The following is a 23,771-nucleotide window of genomic DNA, read 5'->3' as shown; positions in this document are numbered from 1 at the left end:
CTGTCAGGTGCCTACGGCCATACCACCCTGAGAGCGCCCGATCTCGTCTGATCTCGGAAGCTAAGCAGGGTCGGGCCCGGTTAGTACTTGGATGGGAGACCGCCTGGGAATACCGGGTGCTGTAGGCTTTTCTTTTGCTGCGTGGTGGGCTGGCGGGGCGTGCTTTTGCTCGGGAAGGTATGGCAAGGGGCAGGAGGGAAGGGGCAGGTGTGCCTTGTGTGCCTTTTTTGCCTTGTGCCTGTGTTGTGGGCTCAGTCTCTCCCCAGCTTCCGTTGTGGGCATGGGCTGTCCTGAGGGCCGTGTGGAGCCTTTGTGACATCGTGGGGTTGACATCGAGGCTGATGTCTTGTGGTCGAGAGCGCTGCTGAGGGGCTGTCAGGTGCCTACGGCCATACCACCCTGAGAGCGCCCGATCTCGTCTGATCTCGGAAGCTAAGCAGGGTCGGGCCCGGTTAGTACTTGGATGGGAGACCGCCTGGGAATACCGGGTGCTGTAGGCTTTTCTTTTGCTGCGTGGTGGGCTGGCGGGGCGTGCTTTTGCTCGGGAAGGTATGGCAAGGGGCAGGAGGGAAGGGGCAGGTGTGCCTTGTGTGCCTTTTTTGCCTTGTGCCTGTGTTGTGTGCTCAGTCCGTCCTCTGATCCCATTTTGGGCATGGGCTGTCCTGACGGCCGTGTGGAGCCCCCATGAGGTAGTGGGGGGTGCCGACAGGGAGATCTCTTGTGGTCGAGAGCGCTGCTGAGGGGCTGTCAGGTGCCTACGGCCATACCACCCTGAGAGCGCCCGATCTCGTCTGATCTCGGAAGCTAAGCAGGGTCGGGCCCGGTTAGTACTTGGATGGGAGACCGCCTGGGAATACCGGGTGCTGTAGGCTTTTCTTTTGCTGCGTGGTGGGCATGCGGGGCGTGCTTTTGCTCGGGCAGGCATGGCGAGGGGCAGGAGGGAAGGGGCTGGTGTGCCTTGTGTGCCTTTTTTGCCTTGTGCCTGTGTTGTGTGCTCAGTCCGTCCTCTGATCCCATTTTGGGCATGGGCTGTCCTGACGGCCGTGTGGAGCCCCCATGAGGTAGTGGGGGGTGCCGACAGGGAGATCTCTTGTGGTCGAGAGCGCTGCTGAGGGGCTGTCAGGTGCCTACGGCCATACCACCCTGAGAGCGCCCGATCTCGTCTGATCTCGGAAGCTAAGCAGGGTCGGGCCCGGTTAGTACTTGGATGGGAGACCGCCTGGGAATACCGGGTGCTGTAGGCTTTTCTTTTGCTGCGTGGTGGGCTGGCGGGGCGTGCTTTTGCTCGGGAAGGCATGGCAAGGGGCAGGAGGGAAGGGGCAGGTGTGCCTTGTGTGCCTTTTTTGCCTTGTGCCTGTGTTGTGGGCTCAGTCTCTCTCCAGATTCCGTTGTGGGCATGGGCTGTCCTGAGGGCCGTGTGGAGCCTTTGTGACATCGTGGGGTTGACATCGAGGCTGATGTCTTGTGGTCGAGAGCGCTGCTGAGGGGCTGTCAGGTGCCTACGGCCATACCACCCTGAGAGCGCCCGATCTCGTCTGATCTCGGAAGCTAAGCAGGGTCGGGCCCGGTTAGTACTTGGATGGGAGACCGCCTGGGAATACCGGGTGCTGTAGGCTTTTCTTTTGCTGCGTGGTGGGCTGGCGGGGCGTGCTTTTGCTCGGGAAGGTATGGCAAGGGGCAGGAGGGAAGGGGCAGGTGTGCCTTGTGTGCCTTTTTTGCCTTGTGCCTGTGTTGTGGGCTTAGTCTCTCCCCAGATTCCGTTGTGGGCATGGGCTGTCCTGAGGGCCGTGTGGAGCCTTTGTGACATCGTGGGGTTGACATCGAGGCTGATGTCTTGTGGTCGAGAGCGCTGCTGAGGGGCTGTCAGGTGCCTACGGCCATACCACCCTGAGAGCGCCCGATCTCGTCTGATCTCGGAAGCTAAGCAGGGTCGGGCCCGGTTAGTACTTGAATGGGAGACCGCCTGGGAATACCGGGTGCTGTAGGCTTTTCTTTTGCTGCGTGGTGGGTTGGCGGGGCGTGCTTTTGCTCGGGCAGGCATGGCGAGGGGCAGGAGGGAAGGGGCAGGTGTGCCTTGTGTGCCTTTTTTGCCTTGTGCCTGTGTTGTGTGCTCAGTCCGTCCTCTGATCCCATTTTGGGCATGGGCTGTCCTGACGGGCGTGTGGAGCCCCCATGAGGTAGTGGGGGGTGCCGACAGGGAGATCTCTTGTGGTCGAGAGCGCTGCTGAGGGGCTGTCAGGTGCCTACGGCCATACCACCCTGAGAGCGCCCGATCTCGTCTGATCTCGGAAGCTAAGCAGGGTCGGGCCCGGTTAGTACTTGGATGGGAGACCGCCTGGGAATACCGGGTGCTGTAGGCTTTTCTTTTGCTGCGTGGTGGGCTGGCGGGGCGTGCTTTTGCTCGGGAAGGTATGGCAAGGGGCAGGAGGGAAGGGGCAGGTGTGCCTTGTGTGCCTTTTTTGCCTTGTGCCTGTGTTGTGTGCTCAGTCCGTCCTCTGATCCCATTTTGGGCATGGGCTGTCCTGACGGGCGTGTGGAGCCCCCATGAGGTAGTGGGGGGTGCCGACAGGGAGATCTCTTGTGGTCGAGAGCGCTGCTGAGGGGCTGTCAGGTGCCTACGGCCATACCACCCTGAGAGCGCCCGATCTCGTCTGATCTCGGAAGCTAAGCAGGGTCGGGCCCGGTTAGTACTTGGATGGGAGACCGCCTGGGAATACCGGGTGCTGTAGGCTTTTCTTTTGCTGCGTGGTGGGCTGGCGGGGCGTGCTTTTGCTCGGGAAGGTATGGCAAGGGGCAGGAGGGAAGGGGCAGGTGTGCCTTGTGTGCCTTTTTTGCCTTGTGCCTGTGTTGTGGGCTCAGTCTCTCTCCAGATTCCGTTGTGGGCATGGGCTGTCCTGAGGGCCGTGTGGAGCCTTTGTGACATCGTGGGGTTGACATCGAGGCTGATGTCTTGTGGTCGAGAGCGCTGCTGAGGGGCTGTCAGGTGCCTACGGCCATACCACCCTGAGAGCGCCCGATCTCGTCTGATCTCGGAAGCTAAGCAGGGTCGGGCCCGGTTAGTACTTGGATGGGAGACCGCCTGGGAATACCGGGTGCTGTAGGCTTTTCTTTTGCTGCGTGGTGGGCTGGCGGGGCGTGCTTTTGCTCGGGAAGGTATGGCAAGGGGCAGGAGGGAAGGGGCAGGTGTGCCTTGTGTGCCTTTTTTGCCTTGTGCCTGTGTTGTGGGCTCAGTCTCTCTCCAGATTCCGTTGTGGGCATGGGCTGTCCTGAGGGCCGTGTGGAGCCTTTGTGACATCGTGGGGTTGACATCGAGGCTGATGTCTTGTGGTCGAGAGCGCTGCTGAGGGGCTGTCAGGTGCCTACGGCCATACCACCCTGAGAGCGCCCGATCTCGTCTGATCTCGGAAGCTAAGCAGGGTCGGGCCCGGTTAGTACTTGGATGGGAGACCGCCTGGGAATACCGGGTGCTGTAGGCTTTTCTTTTGCTGCGTGGTGGGCAGGCGGGGCGTGCTTTTGCTCGGGCAGGCATGGCGAGGGGCAGGAGGGAAGGGGCAGGTGTGCCTTGTGTGCCTTTTTTGCCTTGTGCCTGTGTTGTGTGCTCAGTCCGTCCTCTGATCCCATTTTGGGCATGGGCTGTCCTGACGGGCGTGTGGAGCCCCCATGAGGTAGTGGGGGGTGCCGACAGGGAGATCTCTTGTGGTCGAGAGCGCTGCTGAGGGGCTGTCAGGTGCCTACGGCCATACCACCCTGAGAGCGCCCGATCTCGTCTGATCTCGGAAGCTAAGCAGGGTCGGGCCCGGTTAGTACTTGGATGGGAGACCGCCTGGGAATACCGGGTGCTGTAGGCTTTTCTTTTGCTGCGTGGTGGGCTGGCGGGGCGTGCTTTTGCTCGGGAAGGTATGGCAAGGGGCAGGAGGGAAGGGGCAGGTGTGCCTTGTGTGCCTTTTTTGCCTTGTGCCTGTGTTGTGGGCTCAGTCTCTCTCCAGATTCCGTTGTGGGCATGGGCTGTCCTGAGGGCCGTGTGGAGCCTTTGTGACATCGTGGGGTTGACATCGAGGCTGATGTCTTGTGGTCGAGAGCGCTGCTGAGGGGCTGTCAGGTGCCTACGGCCATACCACCCTGAGAGCGCCCGATCTCGTCTGATCTCGGAAGCTAAGCAGGGTCGGGCCCGGTTAGTACTTGGATGGGAGACCGCCTGGGAATACCGGGTGCTGTAGGCTTTTCTTTTGCTGCGTGGTGGGCAGGCGGGGCGTGCTTTTGCTCGGGCAGGCATGGCGAGGGGCAGGAGGGAAGGGGCAGGTGTGCCTTGTGTGCCTTTTTTGCCTTGTGCCTGTGTTGTGTGCTCAGTCCGTCCTCTGATCCCATTTTGGGCATGGGCTGTCCTGACAGGCGTGTGGAACCCCCATGAGGTAGTGGGGGGTGCCGACAGGGAGATCTCTTGTGGTCGAGAGCGCTGCTGAGGGGCTGTCAGGTGCCTACGGCCATACCACCCTGAGAGCGCCCGATCTCGTCTGATCTCGGAAGCTAAGCAGGGTCGGGCCCGGTTAGTACTTGGATGGGAGACCGCCTGGGAATACCGGGTGCTGTAGGCTTTTCTTTTGCTGCGTGGTGGGCTGGCGGGGCGTGCTTTTGCTCGGGAAGGTATGGCAAGGGGCAGGAGGGAAGGGGCAGGTGTGCCTTGTGTGCCTTTTTTGCCTTGTGCCTGTGTTGTGGGCTCAGTCTCTCCCCAGCTTCCGTTGTGGGCATGGGCTGTCCTGACGGGCGTGTGGAGCCCCCATGAGGTAGTGGGGGGTGCCGACAGGGAGATCTCTTGTGGTCGAGAGCGCTGCTGAGGGGCTGTCAGGTGCCTACGGCCATACCACCCTGAGAGCGCCCGATCTCGTCTGATCTCGGAAGCTAAGCAGGGTCGGGCCCGGTTAGTACTTGGATGGGAGACCGCCTGGGAATACCGGGTGCTGTAGGCTTTTCTTTTGCTGCGTGGTGGGCTGGCGGGGCGTGCTTTTGCTCGGGAAGGTATGGCAAGGGGCAGGAGGGAAGGGGCAGGTGTGCCTTGTGTGCCTTTTTTGCCTTGTGCCTGTGTTGTGTGCTCAGTCCGTCCTCTGATCCCATTTTGGGCATGGGCTGTCCTGACGGGCGTGTGGAGCCCCCATGAGGTAGTGGGGGGTGCCGACAGGGAGATCTCTTGTGGTCGAGAGCGCTGCTGAGGGGCTGTCAGGTGCCTACGGCCATACCACCCTGAGAGCGCCCGATCTCGTCTGATCTCGGAAGCTAAGCAGGGTCGGGCCCGGTTAGTACTTGGATGGGAGACCGCCTGGGAATACCGGGTGCTGTAGGCTTTTCTTTTGCTGCGTGGTGGGCAGGCGGGGCGTGCTTTTGCTCGGGAAGGTATGGCAAGGGGCAGGAGGGAAGGGGCAGGTGTGCCTTGTGTGCCTTTTTTGCCTTGTGCCTGTGTTGTGGGCTCAGTCTCTCCCCAGCTTCCGTTGTGGGCATGGGCTGTCCTGAGGGCCGTGTGGAGCCTTTGTGACATCGTGGGGTTGACATCGAGGCTGATGTCTTGTGGTCGAGAGCGCTGCTGAGGGGCTGTCAGGTGCCTACGGCCATACCACCCTGAGAGCGCCCGATCTCGTCTGATCTCGGAAGCTAAGCAGGGTCGGGCCCGGTTAGTACTTGGATGGGAGACCGCCTGGGAATACCGGGTGCTGTAGGCTTTTCTTTTGCTGCGTGGTGGGCATGCGGGGCGTGCTTTTGCTCGGGCAGGCATGGCGAGGGGCAGGAGGGAAGGGGCTGGTGTGCCTTGTGTGCCTTTTTTGCCTTGTGCCTGTGTTGTGTGCTCAGTCCGTCCTCTGATCCCATTTTGGGCATGGGCTGTCCTGACGGCCGTGTGGAGCCCCCATGAGGTAGTGGGGGGTGCCGACAGGGAGATCTCTTGTGGTCGAGAGCGCTGCTGAGGGGCTGTCAGGTGCCTACGGCCATACCACCCTGAGAGCGCCCGATCTCGTCTGATCTCGGAAGCTAAGCAGGGTCGGGCCCGGTTAGTACTTGGATGGGAGACCGCCTGGGAATACCGGGTGCTGTAGGCTTTTCTTTTGCTGCGTGGTGGGCTGGCGGGGCGTGCTTTTGCTCGGGAAGGTATGGCAAGGGGCAGGAGGGAAGGGGCAGGTGTGCCTTGTGTGCCTTTTTTGCCTTGTGCCTGTGTTGTGGGCTCAGTCTCTCTCCAGATTCCGTTGTGGGCATGGGCTGTCCTGAGGGCCGTGTGGAGCCTTTGTGACATCGTGGGGTTGACATCGAGGCTGATGTCTTGTGGTCGAGAGCGCTGCTGAGGGGCTGTCAGGTGCCTACGGCCATACCACCCTGAGAGCGCCCGATCTCGTCTGATCTCGGAAGCTAAGCAGGGTCGGGCCCGGTTAGTACTTGGATGGGAGACCGCCTGGGAATACCGGGTGCTGTAGGCTTTTCTTTTGCTGCGTGGTGGGCTGGCGGGGCGTGCTTTTGCTCGGGAAGGTATGGCAAGGGGCAGGAGGGAAGGGGCAGGTGTGCCTTGTGTGCCTTTTTTGCCTTGTGCCTGTGTTGTGGGCTCAGTCTCTCCCCAGCTTCCGTTGTGGGCATGGGCTGTCCTGAGGGCCGTGTGGAGCCTTTGTGACATCGTGGGGTTGACATCGAGGCTGATGTCTTGTGGTCGAGAGCGCTGCTGAGGGGCTGTCAGGTGCCTACGGCCATACCACCCTGAGAGCGCCCGATCTCGTCTGATCTCGGAAGCTAAGCAGGGTCGGGCCCGGTTAGTACTTGGATGGGAGACCGCCTGGGAATACCGGGTGCTGTAGGCTTTTCTTTTGCTGCGTGGTGGGCATGCGGGGCGTGCTTTTGCTCGGGCAGGCATGGCGAGGGGCAGGAGGGAAGGGGCTGGTGTGCCTTGTGTGCCTTTTTTGCCTTGTGCCTGTGTTGTGTGCTCAGTCCGTCCTCTGATCCCATTTTGGGCATGGGCTGTCCTGACGGCCGTGTGGAGCCCCCATGAGGTAGTGGGGGGTGCCGACAGGGAGATCTCTTGTGGTCGAGAGCGCTGCTGAGGGGCTGTCAGGTGCCTACGGCCATACCACCCTGAGAGCGCCCGATCTCGTCTGATCTCGGAAGCTAAGCAGGGTCGGGCCCGGTTAGTACTTGGATGGGAGACCGCCTGGGAATACCGGGTGCTGTAGGCTTTTCTTTTGCTGCGTGGTGGGCTGGCGGGGCGTGCTTTTGCTCGGGAAGGTATGGCAAAGGGCAGGAGGGAAGGGGCAGGTGTGCCTTGTGTGCCTTTTTTGCCTTGTGCCTGTGTTGTGGGCTCAGTCTCTCTCCAGATTCCGTTGTGGGCATGGGCTGTCCTGAGGGCCGTGTGGAGCCTTTGTGACATCGTGGGGTTGACATCGAGGCTGATGTCTTGTGGTCGAGAGCGCTGCTGAGGGGCTGTCAGGTGCCTACGGCCATACCACCCTGAGAGCGCCCGATCTCGTCTGATCTCGGAAGCTAAGCAGGGTCGGGCCCGGTTAGTACTTGGATGGGAGACCGCCTGGGAATACCGGGTGCTGTAGGCTTTTCTTTTGCTGCGTGGTGGGCTGGCGGGGCGTGCTTTTGCTCGGGAAGGTATGGCAAGGGGCAGGAGGGAAGGGGCAGGTGTGCCTTGTGTGCCTTTTTTGCCTTGTGCCTGTGTTGTGGGCTCAGTCTCTCTCCAGATTCCGTTGTGGGCATGTGACCACCCGGGAATACTGGGTGCTGTAAGCATGTCCATTTCTTTTTTGATTTGTCCTACATTTTTCTTCCTTCTTCACTTTTCATTTTGGATTTTTTTATTAATCTTTGGTTGTTTTAGTCCGTTTATGATAATAAAGTGTTTTTTCTCATCTGGTTTTAAATTTTTTTATTTTTTGTTTTTTATGTTGACTTTTGCATGTTTGTTATGCACAGTTTCTGTTTTGCTCTTGTCCGTTGATTGTCACTGTATGTGGCCTGCAGTTCACTTCTGTATCACTTTGTGATGTTCTGTTGATAGTGTTTTATTCTGAGAGTTCTTTGTGCTGTCATGATGCCTCTTTTTGTCTTTACTGATGTGTTTCTCAGAGGGTGCTTTTTCATGGCCTGGGTTGTGGAGTGTGCTGCTTGGTCTGTGTACTAGGCGAGGAGGCCCTGTGTTTCTGTTAGCGGCCGTGCCATGGTCTGGAATGCCCACTGCAAGATCCCATCCCACGTGCTCTGTGGGACAGCCCCAATCATTTTCTATTCCTAGCCCACAGCCTTCCTCTCTTTCCAGGCACATGCTGCCTGACCCACAGTTCCATGTCACCCTGTGGGCCGCACCAGAGACATGGTCCCTTTTTTATGGAATCTGCCTCTTGGTGTCACACAGAGTCTTACCTCACCTAGCAGTGCATCGAGCTCCTCCCGGCTCAGCACAGGGTCAGTGCCAAGGGCTCCATCTTCTGCCTGTGTATGGAGAGATGTCCTGTCACCTCCCTTGCTGCCCTCAGCCTGCTCACCTTTTGGTCAGGGCTACCCGTGTTCAGTCCCTCACCTGGTGTGGGCCCAGCTCATGCTCCCTCATTACAGCTTCACTAAATTGCCTCCATGTGGTGTCAGCCCACCGTCCCTCACTCTGTCTGACCTACCTCTACCTTCCTGCTCCCCTAAGGCCCCACTTTTCCTCTCCCACCCCGTTCCTGGCACTTCTTGTGCTGACCTTGGCTGCTGGAAGCAGTTGGTCTCCAGCTGCTGCAGTAGTGCCCAGACTGCCTGTGTCCAGGGTGCCCATGCAGGACATGCACAGCTGTAGCCCCCTATACCATCAGATGTGACACAGACCAGTCAGGGCTGAACCTCCCAGGGAGGAACTAAGGCTGGGATGTAGGGCGTGATGGGGAACTCACCTGGGGTCCCCACTGGGAGCAGGACAGTGGTGGGGAGTGAGGATCCGGGTGCAGCAGCGGCTGCAGACGCTCCCCTCCACTCCACCCGGCTGGGTGTCCCGTGCCGCCTCCCCCAGGACCTCAGCGGGTCTCTCCACAGGCAAGTCTGCCTCCAGCAGCTGGCCTGGTTCAGTCACATTCTCCACACAGGAGCCACACCGCCATGTCCCGCTGCACAGCGCGAGCAGAGCAGTGAGGGCCGGCAGGGCGCACTGGCATCCCCGTGTGCCCTGGCACTCACCTGGGGACATGAGGCAGCGGGGGCACCAGGCAGGCAAGGTGAAAGGCCCTGGGGCAGCCGTCACAGCAGATGAGCTCACCGCCATCACCGCATGCTGCACACTCATCCTCATTCTCCTGTTCCCGGGGGAGTGGGCAGGGGGTCACTGCCACCCTCATGGGCTGAAGCCATAGCTGTGGCAAGGTCTTTCACCCCCCTTGCTCTCTCCCCTTGCATCACCCACCCTGCATCAAATATACCAATCCTTTCAGGGGTGGTAAAATAGCCTGTTTCTTGGGAGTAGTAACATGGTGCACCCCCAGTAGCTGAGCCCTGTGTTTCCTTTTCAAGGCCAGGGCAAATGGACATGCCAGGGAAACCGCAACAGTTCCTCCTGAGGGTGCACCAGGTGTCACACCCAGGGCTCACCTGGTGGGGCACAAGGTCCTGGCTGTAGACAGTGGCTGCTTGCAGCTGGCCCTGGGGGTGCAATTGGGGTTCCCTGTTCTGTTGTGAGACAAAAAGGGGTTTGGAGAGGCACTGCTTGCACTGGGGGACACCCCCAGGCCATGGCTGTGATGCCATGCAGGAACAACCCCCTGCCACAGCCTTGACAGCTGCACAAGATGGGGGTGAAAACATCTGAGGGGGGCGTCCACACTTTGGCATACCTTGGGCTGGGCAGGGGGCTTCAGGCTGTGGCTTCTGCTCCTGGCCTCTGGCTCCTCACAGGCAGTTGGGGTATATGGCTTGTCCTCAGCTCTGCTGCCTGTCTTGGAGTGGCCTGCAAGAGAGGCCAGAGGCAGCTCCAGCTCCCCTTCCTGAGGGTGGCTCCTGAATTTGGGGACTAAAATGGGCAGGAGGTGGCTGGGCTAAGCTGTACTTACTTGGATCCAGCACGTGTTTCATGAGGATGCCCTCGATGGACCCACGGCTGACAGGCACCTCACCACCTGCCACAGCCACCGCTCTCTGCACCGAGGCAGCCACTGCCTGGAGAGCTGCGGGCAGGGGAGCGGCTCAGTGGGGTGGGGGGTAGCCCCCTGCCCGTGGCTGTGGGCAAACAGGAAACACAGGCAGAGGTTGCCCTGGGGGTTTTGGCACTCACCACTGGCACGAGAGGTGCGGGAGTTATCTGTGCCCTCCGGCTTCTTCACAGTCTTTGCCTTCACTAGGGGCCCTGCAGCATTGTGAGGATGGGCATCAGGGGGCACCCCACAATACCTCGGGGGCAGCACCCCGCCTCATCTCCATCCTGCTCTGGGTCTCCATACCAGGACTGGCACTGTGCCGTGGAGCAGGCTGTGCCGTCCGGGCCTTGTCCCGTTCCTCAGGGGCTTTCCTCTTGCCTTGGGGTCTGTGTGGGGCTGGTGCTGTGGGGCTCGGGGAGAGACGCCTTCCACGGCGCTGCCGCCCCAGCTCCACCTCTGCAAGAAGAAAAGGGACTGGGACAGGCACCAGCACCCTGGCTGTCACCCCTGCCCCTGTCAGCCCTCGGGGGTGCCAGTCCCACCTGACCCCCTACTACCTCTGGGGAAGGCGCCGCGGAGAGGCCGGAGCCGGGAGTACCGCTCCAGGTTGTAGTCCTTGAAGAGGACGGCCCAGAAGTCTCGGACGGCGGCGGTGTCGCGGCCCAGCAGCCAGGTGAGCAGCGCGTGGAAAGCGCGGTGGGAGCCCTCCCGCTCCGTCCGGCTCAGCGTCTCCTGCCGGGCACACCACCGCCCACGGGCTGCCCGCTGCCCTCTGCCCTCCGGCCCCAGCCCCGACGGCATGGCCGGCCTGTCCTGCTCTGCAGCCTCACCTTGAAGATGTGGTCAGGGACGACATCGTGGTCGGCCAGGCCATGCAGCAGCGGGAAGACGTCGTCCACTGCCATGGCGATCTCGGTGCGGTGCAGCTTCAGCAGGCGCCGCAGGTCCCCGTCGCTGCCCGGGCCCGCCATGGCCGGGGACACTGCCGGAGCCCGCGGCCGCCCGTGCACTCCCCTTTAATACACCTTGGCCGCGGCACCAGAAACCTCATTGGACTCCCGCAGCCCCACTCATTTCTGTACGAGGCCGTAACCTGAACCGTTCCTCCCGCGGGGGCGGCGGTGCTGGGTTTATCCCCACGCCCCAGCCCCGGGCTTGAGGTCAGGCACCTCCCCAGCTCCGGGCGGCAGCAGCCAGTGTGGGGTCGGCTGTGCCGCCGGTGAAGGACACCCAACCCGCGTGGAACATCCTGGGGTGACCAGGGAGAGGGGGTCAGTGAAGTTCTGGCAAGGGACTCCCACCTCTCTCCTATCTGCGGTCACCCAGGCGTCTCCCAAAATTTCTGGACTTTCCACAGGACCTGTTTCTCTCATCCAGAAACTCAGCTGCAGGAGCATGTGGGAAGTAAGCACCCAACAGTTTGGGGGTGTGACAGCAACGAGAATCAGGGTGCCTTTGAGTGTGCCTTCCCCCCACACTGCCCACTTCCCTTCCCAGCATCTCTCACTGACAATGTGGTCTGTCTCAAGATAGAAACACAGGGTACTGCAGGAGGAACTGTCTGGGTGCTCACATAATGAATGCATTCCAGAGACAGAGGAGCCAAGATGTGAGTGATTTAGGGGCACGTTGGCCTGCAAAAACATATAAAATGCTGCTGGAGGCTGGGCCAATTAAGCAAACTGCTCTCCTGCAGGTAGCTTCTGTGGGGCAGCAGTAAGTGCTGACACACAAAGAAACTCCACAAAAGATGTGTTGGGATACAATTGAGGATGCTGAACAAGCAAACATCTCTCCAGAGCCATGGCAGTGCCATGAGTGTGCCCAGGGAATACCTGGGCAGGTGCAGCCCACAGCTCTGTCAATACCCACTTCCCAAAACTGAGCATATAGAGCTGCAAAAAGCTTGGAGACAGGGAGAAGCTGGCTCCTTGAAAGCATCTGGCATAGAAAAGTCTGGAGGTCTGGCTGCTCTCTACCAGGTAGCTGGGAAAGAGAAAGCTCAACAGCTCCTACCCCAACTCCCAGATATTTGGATTTCCCCAGGATCAATTTCTAGCCTCCCTCACTCTGAAGGTGTGTCTTGGGCTGTGCAGGAGGCTCTGCCAGGGGTGCTGTGGCTGTCCCGAGGCCCCTGACCTGAGCAGGACTGGAGCGCGGTGCAAGACGGGACGCTGCTGGACAGCACAAGAGGATACAGGGAGGAACTTTAATTGCTATGTCTTAAAAGAATGGAGCAGTATCTACTGGCTCCAAAGCTGTGCCAGGAGGAAGCATCTGCTGTCAAGAAACTCAGGAAGAATAACAAGACAACACCCTTGGTGAGAGCAGGAAATACCCTTGCACATGTCTGGTTAATAAATTAATGTGGTTGCCTTTGGAAAGGCTCGCCCTGCAGCTCCTTTCAGCATTCAGGGGGATTTTTCCTGTGGAGGCAGTGAGAGCCATAGGATGGGGGTAGGGCAGCTGTCATGCCGGGTTCCTGTGCCCCGCACCAGGATTGCTGTGCCTAGCTAGCTCTACCACAATGGGGATGGCTTCACCACCACCTGTGCCATGCATCCCCCCCCCCCACCTCCGTGGCAAAAAACGTGGATGTCAGGTGACACAGGAGGTTCATCTCCCCTCCTGGAGCTCTCTGCTGAAGCCCAGCCACTGGCGCTGAGCACAGGCACAGTTGTGGCACAGCCTCACAGGTCTGCTCCACTCTTCCCAGGAACAGTTTTCCCCACAATTTATCACTGTCACCCTGTGTTAAGCTGTCTGGCATAGCTGGTCTAGGATGAGGCTCTGGCACTTCCCCCTGCCTACCCAGCTCCCTCGTGGGGAAGCACTGCCCAACACTCCATGAGCCATATGCCCACAGAGTTGGGCTTGGACTTGTTTTAAGTTCCAGCTTTGTGACTCTTTCTGTGCTGAGTCACAGACGTTGTTTTCCACATCCAGCCCACTCACTAGTGCCATGATTTGCGGTTTGGGTTGTTTTTTGTGTTCCTTCCCCTTTCTGAGAGGGGCAGGAGGCAGAGCACTGACCACAAGAGGCACATCCATCCTGGGAAATCAGGCGGGTATTTCTGTATAACCTCACTCTGGCCAGCCTGGGCAGCTCTAAGGAACTTGTAAAGGCTGCAAAAAGGCAACTTTTGCCTGAGGCTGGCATGTGCCCTGCCTGGCTGTCAGGGCCCCAGGCTGGGATGCTTGGCTTTCAGGATGCCTCTCCTTTCTATTGCTCCCCCTGCAGAAACCAGGACTCAAGGGGCGAAGGTTGACAATGTTCCTGCCCAAATACCCACTAAAATCAGCGACTCAGCATCCAGCACAAGTATTTGTAACCCTTGGGATGCATCTCGATTCCCTCCTGCAAAAGCTGTTGATGCAAACACGCCCCTTCCAGCATTTCCTATTTCCCTTACTTGCTGAAGTCCTATGGTGCAAACCATTGCTGTGTCTCTCTTGGACACAACTGCCCCTCACTCATCTCAAACAACATCCCTGAACCACAGGCAGGAGAGAACAGGCATCAGTGGAGCACTCGTGCATGGGATTACACCAGGAAGGCAGGGAGGCCCCACCTCAGTCTCTGATGCCAATCCCACCACACCACCATGAGGAACACAGAGTCCTCATGGAACACTGCCACCATGTGCAGAGATTTTATTCCTCTCCCCTTACCTTCAGCTGCTCCAGGTTCCAGCATCTTTGAAAAAAAGGGCTTCATGTGGGCCCCTGTGGCACATTCCCACTTCATGCAGTTTCCCTACCACCACCCCACACAGTCTGGACAGGAGCAGCTCCACCTGCATGCACCCCAGCTGCTTCTGCAAGGGCCTGGGAAGGAGAGCTGAAGCAGAGAAGATTTACTTTAGCTTCAGTTTCCTCTTTCCTCCCCCTTTAAAAAGAAGAAACAAAAGCCCAGAGGTATGTTATATTAATTTATTTGGGACACACCAAAAAGGAAAGTCAACAACTGTTAACGTACAAAAGTACAGAATCCTGGGACAAGATTTACTGTCCTGATTAAAAAGGCACCATGGTCCCAAAGAAGAGTAATCAGAATACCAGAATACATGATTTAGAAATTTTCCCCCTGTTGCAGCAGAAAAAGAGCCAGGCTTTGGCTCTATCCACAGTCAAACCCAGTTAAAAAAACCCAAATATGATTTTAATGTGATAAACTCAGCTCAGCCTGTACAGGATGTCGTGAAAAGAATCACAGCCTAGAAGTTGGTCAGATTTTTTGTCTTATTTTGAAACAGTGAAGGTGGTTAATCACTAAATAGGTAACAAGGAGAACAGCAGAATGCTGACACCTGCAGCTTGACTTTCTGTCAGACACGTCAGTTCAACTGAGACCAGCAGGCTGAGTGTGGGGCTTCTGAATGAAATGTAATTCCCTGTGGTAGACAGGAAGTCAAATTTGACAACCTTAAATTCCCTGAATCCCTGAAAATCATAAAGCACTATACAGCTGTGTTCCATATCCGAGCCAACTCAAATGGATTTGTTTTTTCCCAAGCATTTATACTTCAGCTATATCTGTAATAAAAAGGGGGCTTACAGTAGTTATTAAAAAACTTCTACTTTGGCGAGGTCCGAGCTTGGCTATATTCCCTGCTGAAACAGAGCTGCTGGTGTAGAGACCCAGTGAGAGGCTCAATCCAGCACCTCCGGGCTGGAAGGCAAATAGTTTAAACGTGACATAATTTGCATGGGGAGGTCAGTGAAGCACGTCAGAGAGAGGAGATGGAGGGAGGCTGTGAAGCCTCAGGCAGCGGAGGCTCAAGGGTGCTGCTACCAAACCTGTAAAACTACGAGTGGTGCAGAGCAGCGGCAGACACTAAATACTTTGGAGCGACTTACCATGAAGAGCTTGTCAGAGACACAGAGCAAGGACCTCGGCAGTGAGGAGCACGGTCCCTGAGAAGGGACACACAACTCACAGCCAGGCAGATCTGTGCCAGGTGGCCCAGGCTGGAGCCTGCCTGGGCAGCCCAGCCGGGGCCGCTGTGTCCCAGGAGACCAGCAGCTGCTCTGTGTTTCATTCCTCCTTTGGCACAGGACTTCAAAGCAGTCTGAAGACTGATTCATCAAAAGTAAATGAACTGTCAAAATTATTCGTACATGCATTTATTGTTAAAGGGAGCAAAAGCCAAAGAATGAAAGAGCACGAGTTAACGTCAGTAAATGATGTGCAGGACGGAGAGGAAAGAAACGGGGAAAAGCTGAGATACTGGAGTGGGGAAACCAACATTCACACTGGAAGGTAAATTTTAAAACCAGGCAAGTTTGCGCTCTTTCTACCACAGATCTTTTGTGGACAAATAAGAGACTTGGGGGTATTCCATTTTCAGTGTGGTCTGGCAAGGTTTGGGCATCTCACCAGAGAGATCTCCAGCACTGGGTTTCACTGGAAGTTCAAGTCTCTTACCTTTAAAAACCAGTAAAGCAACTCTTAACTAAAAAAGTCACAGATATGTCACTGCTCAGGATGTACGTGGGTGAGAGGGTCACGCTTTGTTCAAACAACCTCCGGGTGGAAAACTACCATCTCCCCCCCGTGCTGGTCTGCATACACCACCTCGGGGGTGGAAGAGCAAGCCCAGATCTGGGTGCCTGCTGCTGTGAACACCACAGCTACACCTGGGAAGGCTTATTCTTCCCTATGTCCTAAAAAGGCAGTATAACAGTTTATAAAATTACTCTCATCTTAAAACTAAATAATGCAATTTGCATTTTCTCCTATTTTAACCCCTCCCCCGAAAGATAAAACATTACCACTTCATTTAGAATTCACACTCCAGATCCTAGATTAGGGACTTCATGATAAAACTCATCCAGTTATGGGAAGGTTTATCCTGATCAAGGAAACGTTGGTAAAATAGAATCTAGAATGAAACATTCAGAATCACCAATGCTTTAACAGCCAAAGCACTCCACTGTCTTCTGCTCCCTGCCTGTTCCTCAAGCAGGAGAGCAGTCACTTTCCAAAAGCACAGCGTGCCTCTCTGGGGCTGGTGACACATGCTGCAAACCCACTTCCTTCCTGGCAGAAACGCCAGCTCCCGCAGGAAGAGGCCAAGCATCTTTCACCCCCACTGCAGCCAGGGCTCTTTAGCACAGGGATTTTCTTTTAGCAACAAGTCCAAGTTATCACCCTGCAGTAAATCCGTGTCCTGATTCATGCTGTTAGGCCACCTCTGGCTCAGAAATGTTGAGACTTCTAAACCCCATGGATGCAGACAGGACCTTGGAAGAAGAGGCTTATTTGCTACGTAACCTTGGATCAGCCGCTGCATTTGAGCCTTGGCATCGCTGGCTGCTGACAGTTCATCCTTCCAAATCCATATGGTTTAGTCCTTGCTGTCATTGTCATCATTGCAGCCCTCTTCCCTGGAGGCAGCATGTTCCTGAGCTCTGGCTTGAGGATCTACAACAATCACTTCCAATGGATGGTGGGATTTCAAACTTGCCTAACGTGTGCATTGCCACCTTGTACTCCAGCAGCTCTGCCCGCTCTCTGTGGCGGGCGCTAGCAGTTTTTCACCTTTTCCACAGTCTCGTAGAAGCCTGGCCTGACCCTGCGGATGCTCATCCGTATGTGCTCGCCCTCCAGGGGCAGGTCAGTGCCGGCAGCGGCTGCAGTGCAGCGGCGCTTCCGCCGGCCCCGCAGTGAGAAGGCCGGGGCGCCACCATTCTCCTCCTCCACAGGGTACAGCTCGTCCACGCTCGTGCCCTCATCCGACTGCTCCTCGCCCTTGTACTTCATCTCCTTTGCCTTGCTGCTCTCCTTCTCTTCCCTGGCGAGCTTCCTGAAGTGCTCCAGACACTGTATCTTCTGCCTTCTTTCCATCATCTTCAGCTCCTGCTTCTCTGTGAAATCTTCATAGTACATTTTTCTCTCATTCCTCTGATCTTCCAGAAACTTCCACTCGATGCTGGTCATTTTTATCCCACTGTACTCCTCCAGTTTATCCCTCATCTGTGTGTCTGTACAAAACACGTCAAAGAGCTTCTCTGAACTCTCGTTGAATCTGTCAGCTCGCTCGGAAAAAGCCTGGTTCTGTCTCTGCTTCCTGGTCTGGTACAATCGGGTGAACTCCTCATACATTTTGAGGATAAGTTTCTTTATGCTCTGCGTGGCGATGGTGTGCAGGTTGCAGACCAGCCAGTGTTCCTGCAGGTGCTCTGCGAGAAGCTGGGCCGCATCCTCCTTGGAGCGCTGGGCCTGGCCGGCCCTCTTGGGCTGCAGCAGGTACAGCATGTTCTGCACCACATCCTTCTTGGTGGGCAGCACCCCCTGCGCGAAGCCCGAAGACTCCACGTATTCCACAGTCCCCAGGGTCTTCCGTGCCCTCACCTCAGTGTCCAGTGATTCCATCACTGCTCAGTAGTTCTGTGGTTACGACATAATCTGAAAGACAGGAGGAAAAGAAAGGAATGTGTCAAACGAGGCAGTTTTTTCCCCGCAGCAGAAACAAGCCGATGTAAGCCGTGCTGAGGCCAATGGGACGCGGGGCTTTGCGGCGCTCCGCCGCTGTTGGACGGCTGCGTTAGCTCAGCCCATCCCAGCCCCTGTTCCGCGAGCCTATCGCTCCTCGGAGCGGCTCCCAGAGCCTAATACGGCGCGTCTGCGTGCGGGAATTCGGCTTTAATTGAGTTCTTGTCAATTACAGCGAGGCAGGCACGCCGGGGCCGCAGCGCCGGCCCGGCCGTGCCCGGCCCGCGGCTCCGCCCGCCTGACCCCGCACAGCGCCCGAGCCGCCGACTTCCCCCGCGGCCCGGAGCGCGGCCCGCCGCGCCGCAACCCCCCCGGGACGCGGAGCCGCGAGGCACGGCCGCCTCAGGCGCATTCCCGGGCAGCTCCCGCGTCGCGGCCCCGCACCGGGGGACTCCGCACGGCGCTGAGTCACGGCGCGGCGGGCCCCGGGGGCCGCCCGCCCCAGCCCCGCGCGGAGGTCATCGCTGCTCGCCCCGGCACCCCCTGCCCGGCGCTCACCGCCATCGCGCGGAGCGCGGCGCGGAGCCTGCGCGGGGCGCGGCACGGGAACCGCGCCGACGGTGCCGCCGCCATCTTGGCCAGGGGAAGCGCCGCCGCTCCCTGGCCTGGCGTCCGTTCCGGAAGTACCGCCCACCCGCGCGCGCCGGAAGCGCACCGCTCGCGAGCCACGCCCATCCCGAGCGGGCCGCGCGCGAGCAGCGCGTGAGTGACACCCGCCGCGACGTGGGGGGGGAGAGGGGGACGGGGGCTCGCGCAGGGCCCGGCCAATGGGCTGGCGGCCGGGGGAGCGGCGTGACGGAGCGCTGCTGCGGGGCAGCTGATTGGTCAGTGCCCTGAGGGGGCAGCGGCCAGGCAGCTGATTGGTGGGGCCGTGGCTGTGGGGCAGGCGGGAGGGAGCTGATTGGTGGGGCCGTGGCTGTGGGGCAGGCGGGAGGGAGCTGATTGGTGGGTGGTTGGCTGTGGGGCAGGCAGGAGGGAGCTGATTGGTGGGTGGTTGGCTGTGGGGCAGGCGGGAGGGAGCTGATTGGTGGGGGCCGTGGATGTGGGGCAGGCAGGAGGGAGCTGATTGGTGGGTGGTTGGCTGTGGGGCAGGCAGGAGGGAGCTGATTGGTGGGGCCGTGGCTGTGGGGCAGGCGGGAGGGAGCTGATTGGTGGGGCTGTGGCTGTGGGGCAAGCGGGAGGGAGCTGATTGGTGGGGCCGTGGCTGTGGGGCAGGCGGGAGGGTGGTGGGTTGTTGTGGTGCCCAGGCAGGGCAGGTGCCGGGCCCCCACGGGCAGCCACTGTCTGTACCCCCGGTGGCAGGTTGGTGACGGCAGCCAGGCGGTGGCAGTGACAGTGACAGTGAGAGCAGCGATGGGCGCGGGGACAGAGCCGGCGGAGGCGCAGTGTGACTCATTGCAGGGGTGAGGCCCTGCCCAGCCCCGTGCTGCCCCCTGTGCCCCCCAGCGCCGCTTATCTGCCCCTGCCCCTACAGGAGGATCTACCTGGATTACAATGCCACCACCCCTCTGGCTCCCGAGGTGGCCCAGGCCGTGTGGGATGCCATGTGCCAGGCCTGGGGCAACCCCAGCAGCTCCCACCCCGCAGGTAGGGACCACGATGGGCCACGTTGCCTCCTCGGGCTGGGCCCCTGGTGACAAGAGCCCGCAGGAGCTGCTAGATCTGGTCCTGCAGGCAGCAAGGCAAAGGAGCTCATCGGCAGTGCACGGGAGAGCTTGGCGAAGATGCTAGGAGGCCGCCCTGAGGACATCGTCTTCACCTCGGGGGGCACGGAGGTGGGAAAAGGGGGGACCCCCTTCCTGGGAATCCCTGCCTGCCACCCCCTCTCCAGCGACCAGCGATGAGGAGGGTAGGGATGAAGGGCACTGTGCTCCTTCTGAGCCTCCATTTTCCCTCCCCTTCTTCAGGCGAACAACATGGTGATCCACACTGCCTGCAGGCACTTCCACAACAGCCAGCGTGGGATGGGGGACAGCCGGGGCATACCACACATCGTGACATCGAGCGTAGAGCATGACTCCATCCGCCTGCCCCTGGAGCAGCTGGGGAGGGAGGGCCTGGCAGGTGAGTGGCACAGGCACAGATGAGGTTTGAATGGGGGACTTGTCTCTGCTGGTGTTTTTGGAGGAGGGCAAGATCCTGCATGCTCTGTGATGTTCCACTTTCTCCCCCTGGAGAAGGGCACCATTTCTCCCTGTGGTTGCCCATGTTGCCCCAGGCTGGATGTGTCACCTCCCTGCTCTGTGCCTGTGCTCCCACCGCCCACACACTCCTGCCCTGCTCAGCGGGGCACATGCAGCCCTGAGCGCTCATAGCCTACCCAGTCAGTCTCAGGGCTTGTCTCCTGGCCTGCAGAAGTCACCTTTGTGCCTGTGTCCCCACGGAGCGGGCAGGCAGAGGTGGACGATGTCCTGGCCGCCATCCAGCCAAACACCTGCCTGGTCTCCCTCATGCTGGCCAATAACGAGACCGGGGTCATCATGGTGAGTATTTGCAGAGAGGGGGATGGAGCACAGATCCCCTCGTAAAGAGGCGGTGACAGAGGGGAGCAGAAGGGATGCAGACCCTCATCCCTGCCACCAGCCCGTCGCAGAGCTGAGCCAGCGCATCTGTGCCCTCAACCGGCGCAGAACAGCAGAGGCTCTGCCCAGGATCCTGGTGCACACAGATGCAGCACAGATGATTGGCAAGGGGCGTGTGGACGTGCAGGAGCTGGGTGTGGACTACCTGACCATCGTGGGACACAAGGTGTGACCCTGCTCGTGTGGCCCAGCTGCTGATCACCCTGTGTGACATCTCTGCTGGGGTGCCAGGGGGACTTTGGGTGCCCCACGCAGCTTGGTGCCTTACAGTAGCCAAAGTTCTCCTGCTGGGTGGTGCTCTGCAGATAGACCTCACTCCTGTGGAACCTGTCTGTGCCGGGGGCCAAGAGACTGAGCATGGGGAGCAGCTCTGTAATGGCGTGTGCCTGTGTGATGGGCAGGGGCCAGCACTGGAGGGCACTCAGATTTGGGCAGGAGGGCAGGAAGCACTGTCAGCGCAGTCAGTGTCTCCATGGTCACTGTGGCTATCCCCACAGTTCCACGGCCCACGGATTGGAGCTCTGTACATTCGCAGCCCCGGCACCAGCACCCCGCTGCACCCCATGCTCTTCGGAGGGGGACAGGAGAGGAGTTTCCGGCCAGGGTAAGGGTGCAGGTGGTTACCTGGAGAGCTGGGCACCTGGCTAGTGGCCAAGCCACATGGGCTGCCTTGTCTGAGCTGAGCTGGCAGCTGTGTCACCTGCCAGCCCTGGGGCAAGCAGTCCAGCATGGCAAGGAAATGAATCTGTGCATGGAAACTCCCTGGAGCTCAGGCTTTGCCAAGCATGTAGCTTCAGGGTGGAACTGCCTCCTTAACCACCTCAGAGAGATGTGCAAGAGCCCCTGCCAGCCGTGAGGAGTCCCATGAGGAAATGTCTGTGTCTCAAGGTTGGGTTTCTGGTCTGGAGAAAACTCACTGGTCCCTGTTCCCTTCCAGCACTGAGAACACCCCGATGATTGCCGGCCTTGGCCAGGTCAGTTGGAATGGTCAGGGGTGAGTGGTGCAGACCCAGCACAGAGACAGGCACTTGTGCTCCCTGGTCATCAGAAGGGACAAACCTGGGATATGTGGGAGGGAGGGTGAGCTGGGAAAGGTGGTGGGGCTTTCTGATACCAGTCGAAGGAGGTGCTTTGGCACGCTTGCTGCAAATTTGCAGCCCTGACAGTCACCCAGCTCACATGGCACAGGGCACCGAGCGGGGACACGGGGGACCTGGCACTGCAAAGGCTGTTCTAGGCTGGGATCACATCCCAGGGACCATGCACAGAGGGAGAGTTCCAAGGGTCACTGGTGGAGCCTGTCTGTGTGTTCTCAGGCTGCAGAGTTAGTGAACAAGAACTGGGAGGCCTATGAGGCTCATATGCGGGATGTCCGGGATTACCTGGAGGCCACGCTGGAGGTGAGCACATGTGGTCCTTTCCCGCAGGCTCAGGCTGCAGGGTGTGGGGCCTGGAGCAGGGTGGGTATGTCCCTCTGGCCCTGCCCACCCCCTCATAAGGACAGAGCTGCTTGGAAACCCCAGAGAGGTTCACAGCCCTCTGGTTTCTCCAGGCCTCCTTTGGGAAGCAGAGGATTTGCTTCAACAGTCACTTTAAGGGTTCCAAGCGACTCTGCAACACCTGTAATTTCTCCATCCTGGGCTCAGGCCTTCAAGGTAGCTCTTACCCTGCTGCTGTCCTGTGATATTTACACAGAGCCAAGCACCTGCCCCTCACAGCACCTGTGGCTGAGACTGACGGGCACTTGTCATGGCTCAGGCAGGGAGGTGAGGCAGGAGCAGCCCCTGGAAAGAGCCTTGGCAGTGTGAGAGCTGTGCTTGTGTTGCTTGTGCTGCAGGACGAAGGGTGCTGGCTCACTGCAAGGTGCTCCTCGCCAGCGTCGGGGCTGCCTGCCACTCTGAGAAGGGGGATCGGTGAGCAGACAGCTTTTCCAGCCCCTGGGTTCTTCCCAGAGGACAGCAGGTTGGGAGGGATGGAAACAGGACAGGGGAAGGGACAGTGGGTGGCTTGGGCAGAATCACCTGGAACAAAGGAGGTACAGAGCTTTCCAGAGGGGCTGAATGGCTATGAAAGGGGTTTTTGCAGGAGACACAGCTGGAATGCTTGATTGCTGCTTGGAAGGAGTTCGTCCTTCCCAGCTTTGGTTATCCAGCTAAGCTTGGAAGTACTTTTGAACCCCTGGCACTACCAGAAGAGAGCCTGCCCTGTTCCTGTGTGTGCCTGGCTCACCTGCTCCAGCCCTGCTTGGGTCTCCAGATGGCTCCTTTAGGGGATATGAGGACTGTGGGTGCTTTTGGCCTGGTCTAGAGCAATGCCCTGTGGATGTGGCAGAGCTGCCAATCCACAGGGACATGGAACAGATCCCCCAGAGGGCAACGAGCCTAGTGGGATTGGGTGCCCCTGGAAAGCAAACGGGCTGTGCAGGGGATAGGTGCCCTGGAGTGGATCTGCAGATGTGATTGCTCCTGGGCTTGGTGAGGCTCCCTGCTGATGTGTGGGACTTCCTCGGCTTTCCAGTCCAACCTTCTCCTCCTGGCTGTGTTCCAGGCCCTCCCCAGTGCTGCTGAGCTGCGGGATTCCCCCAGAGGTGGCGCAGAACGCGCTGCGGCTGAGCGTGGGGCGTGGCACCACACGGGCAGACGTGGACAGGGCCGTGCAGGACCTCGTGCAGGCAGTGCAGGAGCTGGAGCGGGACCAGGCCCCATAGACCCCTGAGCTGCTCCACAGACACCACTCAGGTTCTTGGGGTGGGCCCCTGGGGGCAAGCTGCCTGTGCCAGCCTGGGCTCAGGGGTGGCAGGGGGAGGTTCTGAGGAGAGGGCTTGGCTGCTTGCTGGGGCAGCTCCTGCAGGGCTTGCCCAGGACTCAGCCCTGCTGCACAGTGGAGTCTTTTGCAGAGTCCTGTTGTCCAGTGCCCCTGGCTTGCCAGTTGTACCTATCTGGGTGCCTGCACAGGTGTGTGTTGGCACAGCTGAGCCTCAGAGCCAAAGTCCCTGCACAGGGGACAGGTGTGGAAGCCATGGAAGGAGGAGCCTCATGACCTGGTTGCTTTCCACAAAGGAAGCCTTCCTGCTGCCTGAGCAGCCAGAAGAAGAAAGACCATTTGCCCCAGAGTGAAATGAGGAGTTGATAGAAGCACAGCAGGATTCTGGGCTGGGAACTGCTCTGCCCTGAGCTGTCAAAGGGATTTCTGGCTGGGCAGAGCTTTACTAGTCCCCCTCTTCTTCTGTCCTTCCTACAGGGGCCAGAGCTTCTGTTGCCAGCTCTACCTGCTCCTCAAGGAAACAGTTGTCGGGGCAGCTGTGACTGTGCCAGCACCTGAGGGACCCCTGCATGGCCCAGGGGGTCTCTGTAATCACCAGCACTGGAGGACACAAGTGTCACATGGATCAGGAGTGTTGCCATCTGGGCTGGCTGATGTCAAGGAACTTGATCTCCCTAAGTATTCATAGGAATAAAAGTAATTGCTGCTTCTTTTCACAAGTAAAATGCATTTTCTATGGGGGAAGCTGGACTGGTTGGAGCCATCTGAGTGATGCCTTTTCCCTCAGAAAATGCTTCTGCCACA

At 58.8% G+C, this 23,771-nt stretch overlaps 3 protein-coding genes, 1 long non-coding RNA gene and 21 other non-coding genes across 32 annotated transcripts; 23 read left to right on the top strand and 2 right to left on the bottom strand.

Moving 5' to 3' along the window:
* The first annotated feature begins 9 nt into the window (after positions 1-9).
* Positions 10-128, top strand: LOC121470496 (5S ribosomal RNA). Its single transcript, XR_005981466.2, has one exon. It is a non-coding gene; the product is annotated as a 5S ribosomal RNA (ribosomal RNA).
* Positions 129-381: 253 nt separating this feature from the next.
* On the top strand, positions 382-500 carry LOC121470477 (5S ribosomal RNA). The gene has a single exon (XR_005981447.1). It is a non-coding gene; the product is annotated as a 5S ribosomal RNA (ribosomal RNA).
* A 253-nt stretch (positions 501-753) lies between these two features.
* Positions 754-872, top strand: LOC121470476 (5S ribosomal RNA). The gene has a single exon (XR_005981446.1). It is a non-coding gene; the product is annotated as a 5S ribosomal RNA (ribosomal RNA).
* Positions 873-1,125: 253 nt separating this feature from the next.
* LOC115496526 (5S ribosomal RNA) lies at positions 1,126-1,244 on the top strand. The gene has a single exon (XR_003962028.3). It is a non-coding gene; the product is annotated as a 5S ribosomal RNA (ribosomal RNA).
* A 253-nt stretch (positions 1,245-1,497) lies between these two features.
* LOC115496471 (5S ribosomal RNA) lies at positions 1,498-1,616 on the top strand. Its single transcript, XR_003961974.2, has one exon. It is a non-coding gene; the product is annotated as a 5S ribosomal RNA (ribosomal RNA).
* A 253-nt stretch (positions 1,617-1,869) lies between these two features.
* On the top strand, positions 1,870-1,988 carry LOC115496492 (5S ribosomal RNA). Its single transcript, XR_003961994.2, has one exon. It is a non-coding gene; the product is annotated as a 5S ribosomal RNA (ribosomal RNA).
* Positions 1,989-2,241: 253 nt separating this feature from the next.
* Positions 2,242-2,360, top strand: LOC115496491 (5S ribosomal RNA). The gene has a single exon (XR_003961993.1). It is a non-coding gene; the product is annotated as a 5S ribosomal RNA (ribosomal RNA).
* A 253-nt stretch (positions 2,361-2,613) lies between these two features.
* Positions 2,614-2,732, top strand: LOC121470494 (5S ribosomal RNA). The gene has a single exon (XR_005981464.2). It is a non-coding gene; the product is annotated as a 5S ribosomal RNA (ribosomal RNA).
* A 253-nt stretch (positions 2,733-2,985) lies between these two features.
* LOC115496490 (5S ribosomal RNA) lies at positions 2,986-3,104 on the top strand. Its single transcript, XR_003961992.3, has one exon. It is a non-coding gene; the product is annotated as a 5S ribosomal RNA (ribosomal RNA).
* A 253-nt stretch (positions 3,105-3,357) lies between these two features.
* LOC115496489 (5S ribosomal RNA) lies at positions 3,358-3,476 on the top strand. The gene has a single exon (XR_003961991.1). It is a non-coding gene; the product is annotated as a 5S ribosomal RNA (ribosomal RNA).
* A 253-nt stretch (positions 3,477-3,729) lies between these two features.
* On the top strand, positions 3,730-3,848 carry LOC115496488 (5S ribosomal RNA). The gene has a single exon (XR_003961990.1). It is a non-coding gene; the product is annotated as a 5S ribosomal RNA (ribosomal RNA).
* Positions 3,849-4,101: 253 nt separating this feature from the next.
* Positions 4,102-4,220, top strand: LOC115496487 (5S ribosomal RNA). The gene has a single exon (XR_003961989.1). It is a non-coding gene; the product is annotated as a 5S ribosomal RNA (ribosomal RNA).
* Positions 4,221-4,473: 253 nt separating this feature from the next.
* LOC115496486 (5S ribosomal RNA) lies at positions 4,474-4,592 on the top strand. Its single transcript, XR_003961988.1, has one exon. It is a non-coding gene; the product is annotated as a 5S ribosomal RNA (ribosomal RNA).
* A 253-nt stretch (positions 4,593-4,845) lies between these two features.
* On the top strand, positions 4,846-4,964 carry LOC115496476 (5S ribosomal RNA). The gene has a single exon (XR_003961979.3). It is a non-coding gene; the product is annotated as a 5S ribosomal RNA (ribosomal RNA).
* Positions 4,965-5,217: 253 nt separating this feature from the next.
* Positions 5,218-5,336, top strand: LOC121470493 (5S ribosomal RNA). Its single transcript, XR_005981463.2, has one exon. It is a non-coding gene; the product is annotated as a 5S ribosomal RNA (ribosomal RNA).
* A 253-nt stretch (positions 5,337-5,589) lies between these two features.
* Positions 5,590-5,708, top strand: LOC121470492 (5S ribosomal RNA). Its single transcript, XR_005981462.1, has one exon. It is a non-coding gene; the product is annotated as a 5S ribosomal RNA (ribosomal RNA).
* Positions 5,709-5,961: 253 nt separating this feature from the next.
* LOC115496517 (5S ribosomal RNA) lies at positions 5,962-6,080 on the top strand. Its single transcript, XR_003962019.1, has one exon. It is a non-coding gene; the product is annotated as a 5S ribosomal RNA (ribosomal RNA).
* Positions 6,081-6,333: 253 nt separating this feature from the next.
* On the top strand, positions 6,334-6,452 carry LOC115496506 (5S ribosomal RNA). The gene has a single exon (XR_003962008.1). It is a non-coding gene; the product is annotated as a 5S ribosomal RNA (ribosomal RNA).
* Positions 6,453-6,705: 253 nt separating this feature from the next.
* LOC115496495 (5S ribosomal RNA) lies at positions 6,706-6,824 on the top strand. Its single transcript, XR_003961997.3, has one exon. It is a non-coding gene; the product is annotated as a 5S ribosomal RNA (ribosomal RNA).
* A 253-nt stretch (positions 6,825-7,077) lies between these two features.
* Positions 7,078-7,196, top strand: LOC115496525 (5S ribosomal RNA). The gene has a single exon (XR_003962027.4). It is a non-coding gene; the product is annotated as a 5S ribosomal RNA (ribosomal RNA).
* A 253-nt stretch (positions 7,197-7,449) lies between these two features.
* On the top strand, positions 7,450-7,568 carry LOC115496470 (5S ribosomal RNA). Its single transcript, XR_003961973.1, has one exon. It is a non-coding gene; the product is annotated as a 5S ribosomal RNA (ribosomal RNA).
* A 308-nt stretch (positions 7,569-7,876) lies between these two features.
* AIRE (autoimmune regulator) lies at positions 7,877-11,095 on the bottom strand. The gene is made up of 12 exons (XM_072933204.1): positions 10,955-11,095; positions 10,682-10,856; positions 10,428-10,580; positions 10,262-10,333; positions 10,041-10,154; positions 9,825-9,937; positions 9,583-9,660; positions 9,175-9,290; positions 8,895-9,104; positions 8,708-8,804; positions 8,386-8,454; positions 7,877-8,223 (listed from the first exon to the last, which is right to left on the bottom strand). Exons 1-12 carry the CDS (start codon positions 11,093-11,095, stop codon positions 8,143-8,145), a joined length of 1,419 nt encoding a protein of 472 aa, XP_072789305.1. The 3' UTR covers positions 7,877-8,142.
* On the top strand, positions 10,662-14,534 carry LOC140684682 (uncharacterized). The gene is made up of 2 exons (XR_012057309.1): positions 10,662-10,797; positions 10,949-14,534. It is a non-coding gene; the product is annotated as an uncharacterized lncRNA (long non-coding RNA).
* On the bottom strand, positions 14,044-18,261 carry LOC100218598 (uncharacterized). The gene is made up of 2 exons (XM_030280858.4): positions 18,121-18,261; positions 14,044-17,535 (listed from the first exon to the last, which is right to left on the bottom strand). Exon 2 carries the CDS (start codon positions 17,500-17,502, stop codon positions 16,654-16,656), a length of 849 nt encoding a protein of 282 aa, XP_030136718.2. The 5' UTR covers positions 17,503-17,535; positions 18,121-18,261; the 3' UTR covers positions 14,044-16,653.
* On the top strand, positions 18,191-23,692 carry SCLY (selenocysteine lyase). Of its 8 annotated transcripts, none has more exons than XM_032749969.3 (14): positions 18,191-18,324; positions 18,925-19,025; positions 19,097-19,209; positions 19,297-19,397; positions 19,530-19,686; positions 19,978-20,105; positions 20,206-20,370; positions 20,702-20,808; positions 21,142-21,178; positions 21,521-21,604; positions 21,757-21,859; positions 22,042-22,117; positions 22,752-22,942; positions 23,445-23,692. In XM_032749969.3, exons 2-13 carry the CDS (start codon positions 18,976-18,978, stop codon positions 22,909-22,911), a joined length of 1,281 nt encoding a protein of 426 aa, XP_032605860.3. In that variant the 5' UTR covers positions 18,191-18,324; positions 18,925-18,975; the 3' UTR covers positions 22,912-22,942; positions 23,445-23,692. The 8 variants fall into 8 exon arrangements, with proteins under 8 accessions (XP_032605860.3, XP_072789303.1, XP_032605863.3 ...); XM_032749972.3 differs by having other exon boundaries at positions 18,321-18,446; XM_072933198.1 differs by lacking the exon at positions 18,191-18,324 and adding an exon at positions 18,714-18,732.
* Positions 23,693-23,771: the final 79 nt, after the last annotated feature.

This window comes from Taeniopygia guttata, chromosome 9 (assembly GCF_048771995.1).
Source record: "Taeniopygia guttata chromosome 9, bTaeGut7.mat, whole genome shotgun sequence".
Taxonomy (NCBI): Eukaryota; Metazoa; Chordata; class Aves; order Passeriformes; family Estrildidae; genus Taeniopygia; species Taeniopygia guttata.
The sequence above is the reverse complement of the archived record's forward strand: the minus strand, read 5'-3'. Positions and strand labels throughout refer to the sequence as shown.

Bases quoted from the DNA above. Each gene is read 5' to 3' on its own strand.
- AIRE (XM_072933204.1), bottom strand. From the start codon at position 11,095: ATGGCGGGCCCGGGCAGCGACGGGGACCTGCGGCGCCTGCTGAAGCTG. The intron at 8,805-8,894 runs GTGAGTTCCCCA...CTGATGGTATAG, and splicing joins GCTCCCAGTGGGGACCCCAG to GGGGCTACAGCTGTGCATGT. The intron at 8,224-8,385 runs GTAAGACTCTGT...GCTGTCCCACAG, and splicing joins TCGATGCACTGCTAGGTGAG to AGCACGTGGGATGGGATCTT.
- LOC100218598 (XM_030280858.4), bottom strand. From the start codon at position 17,502: ATGGAATCACTGGACACTGAGGTGAGGGCACGGAAGACCCTGGGGACT.
- SCLY (XM_032749969.3), top strand. From the start codon at position 18,976: ATGGGCGCGGGGACAGAGCCGGCGGAGGCGCAGTGTGACTCATTGCAG. The intron at 21,179-21,520 runs GTCAGTTGGAAT...GTGTGTTCTCAG, and splicing joins TGATTGCCGGCCTTGGCCAG to GCTGCAGAGTTAGTGAACAA. The intron at 21,860-22,041 runs GTAGCTCTTACC...CTTGTGCTGCAG, and splicing joins CCTGGGCTCAGGCCTTCAAG to GACGAAGGGTGCTGGCTCAC.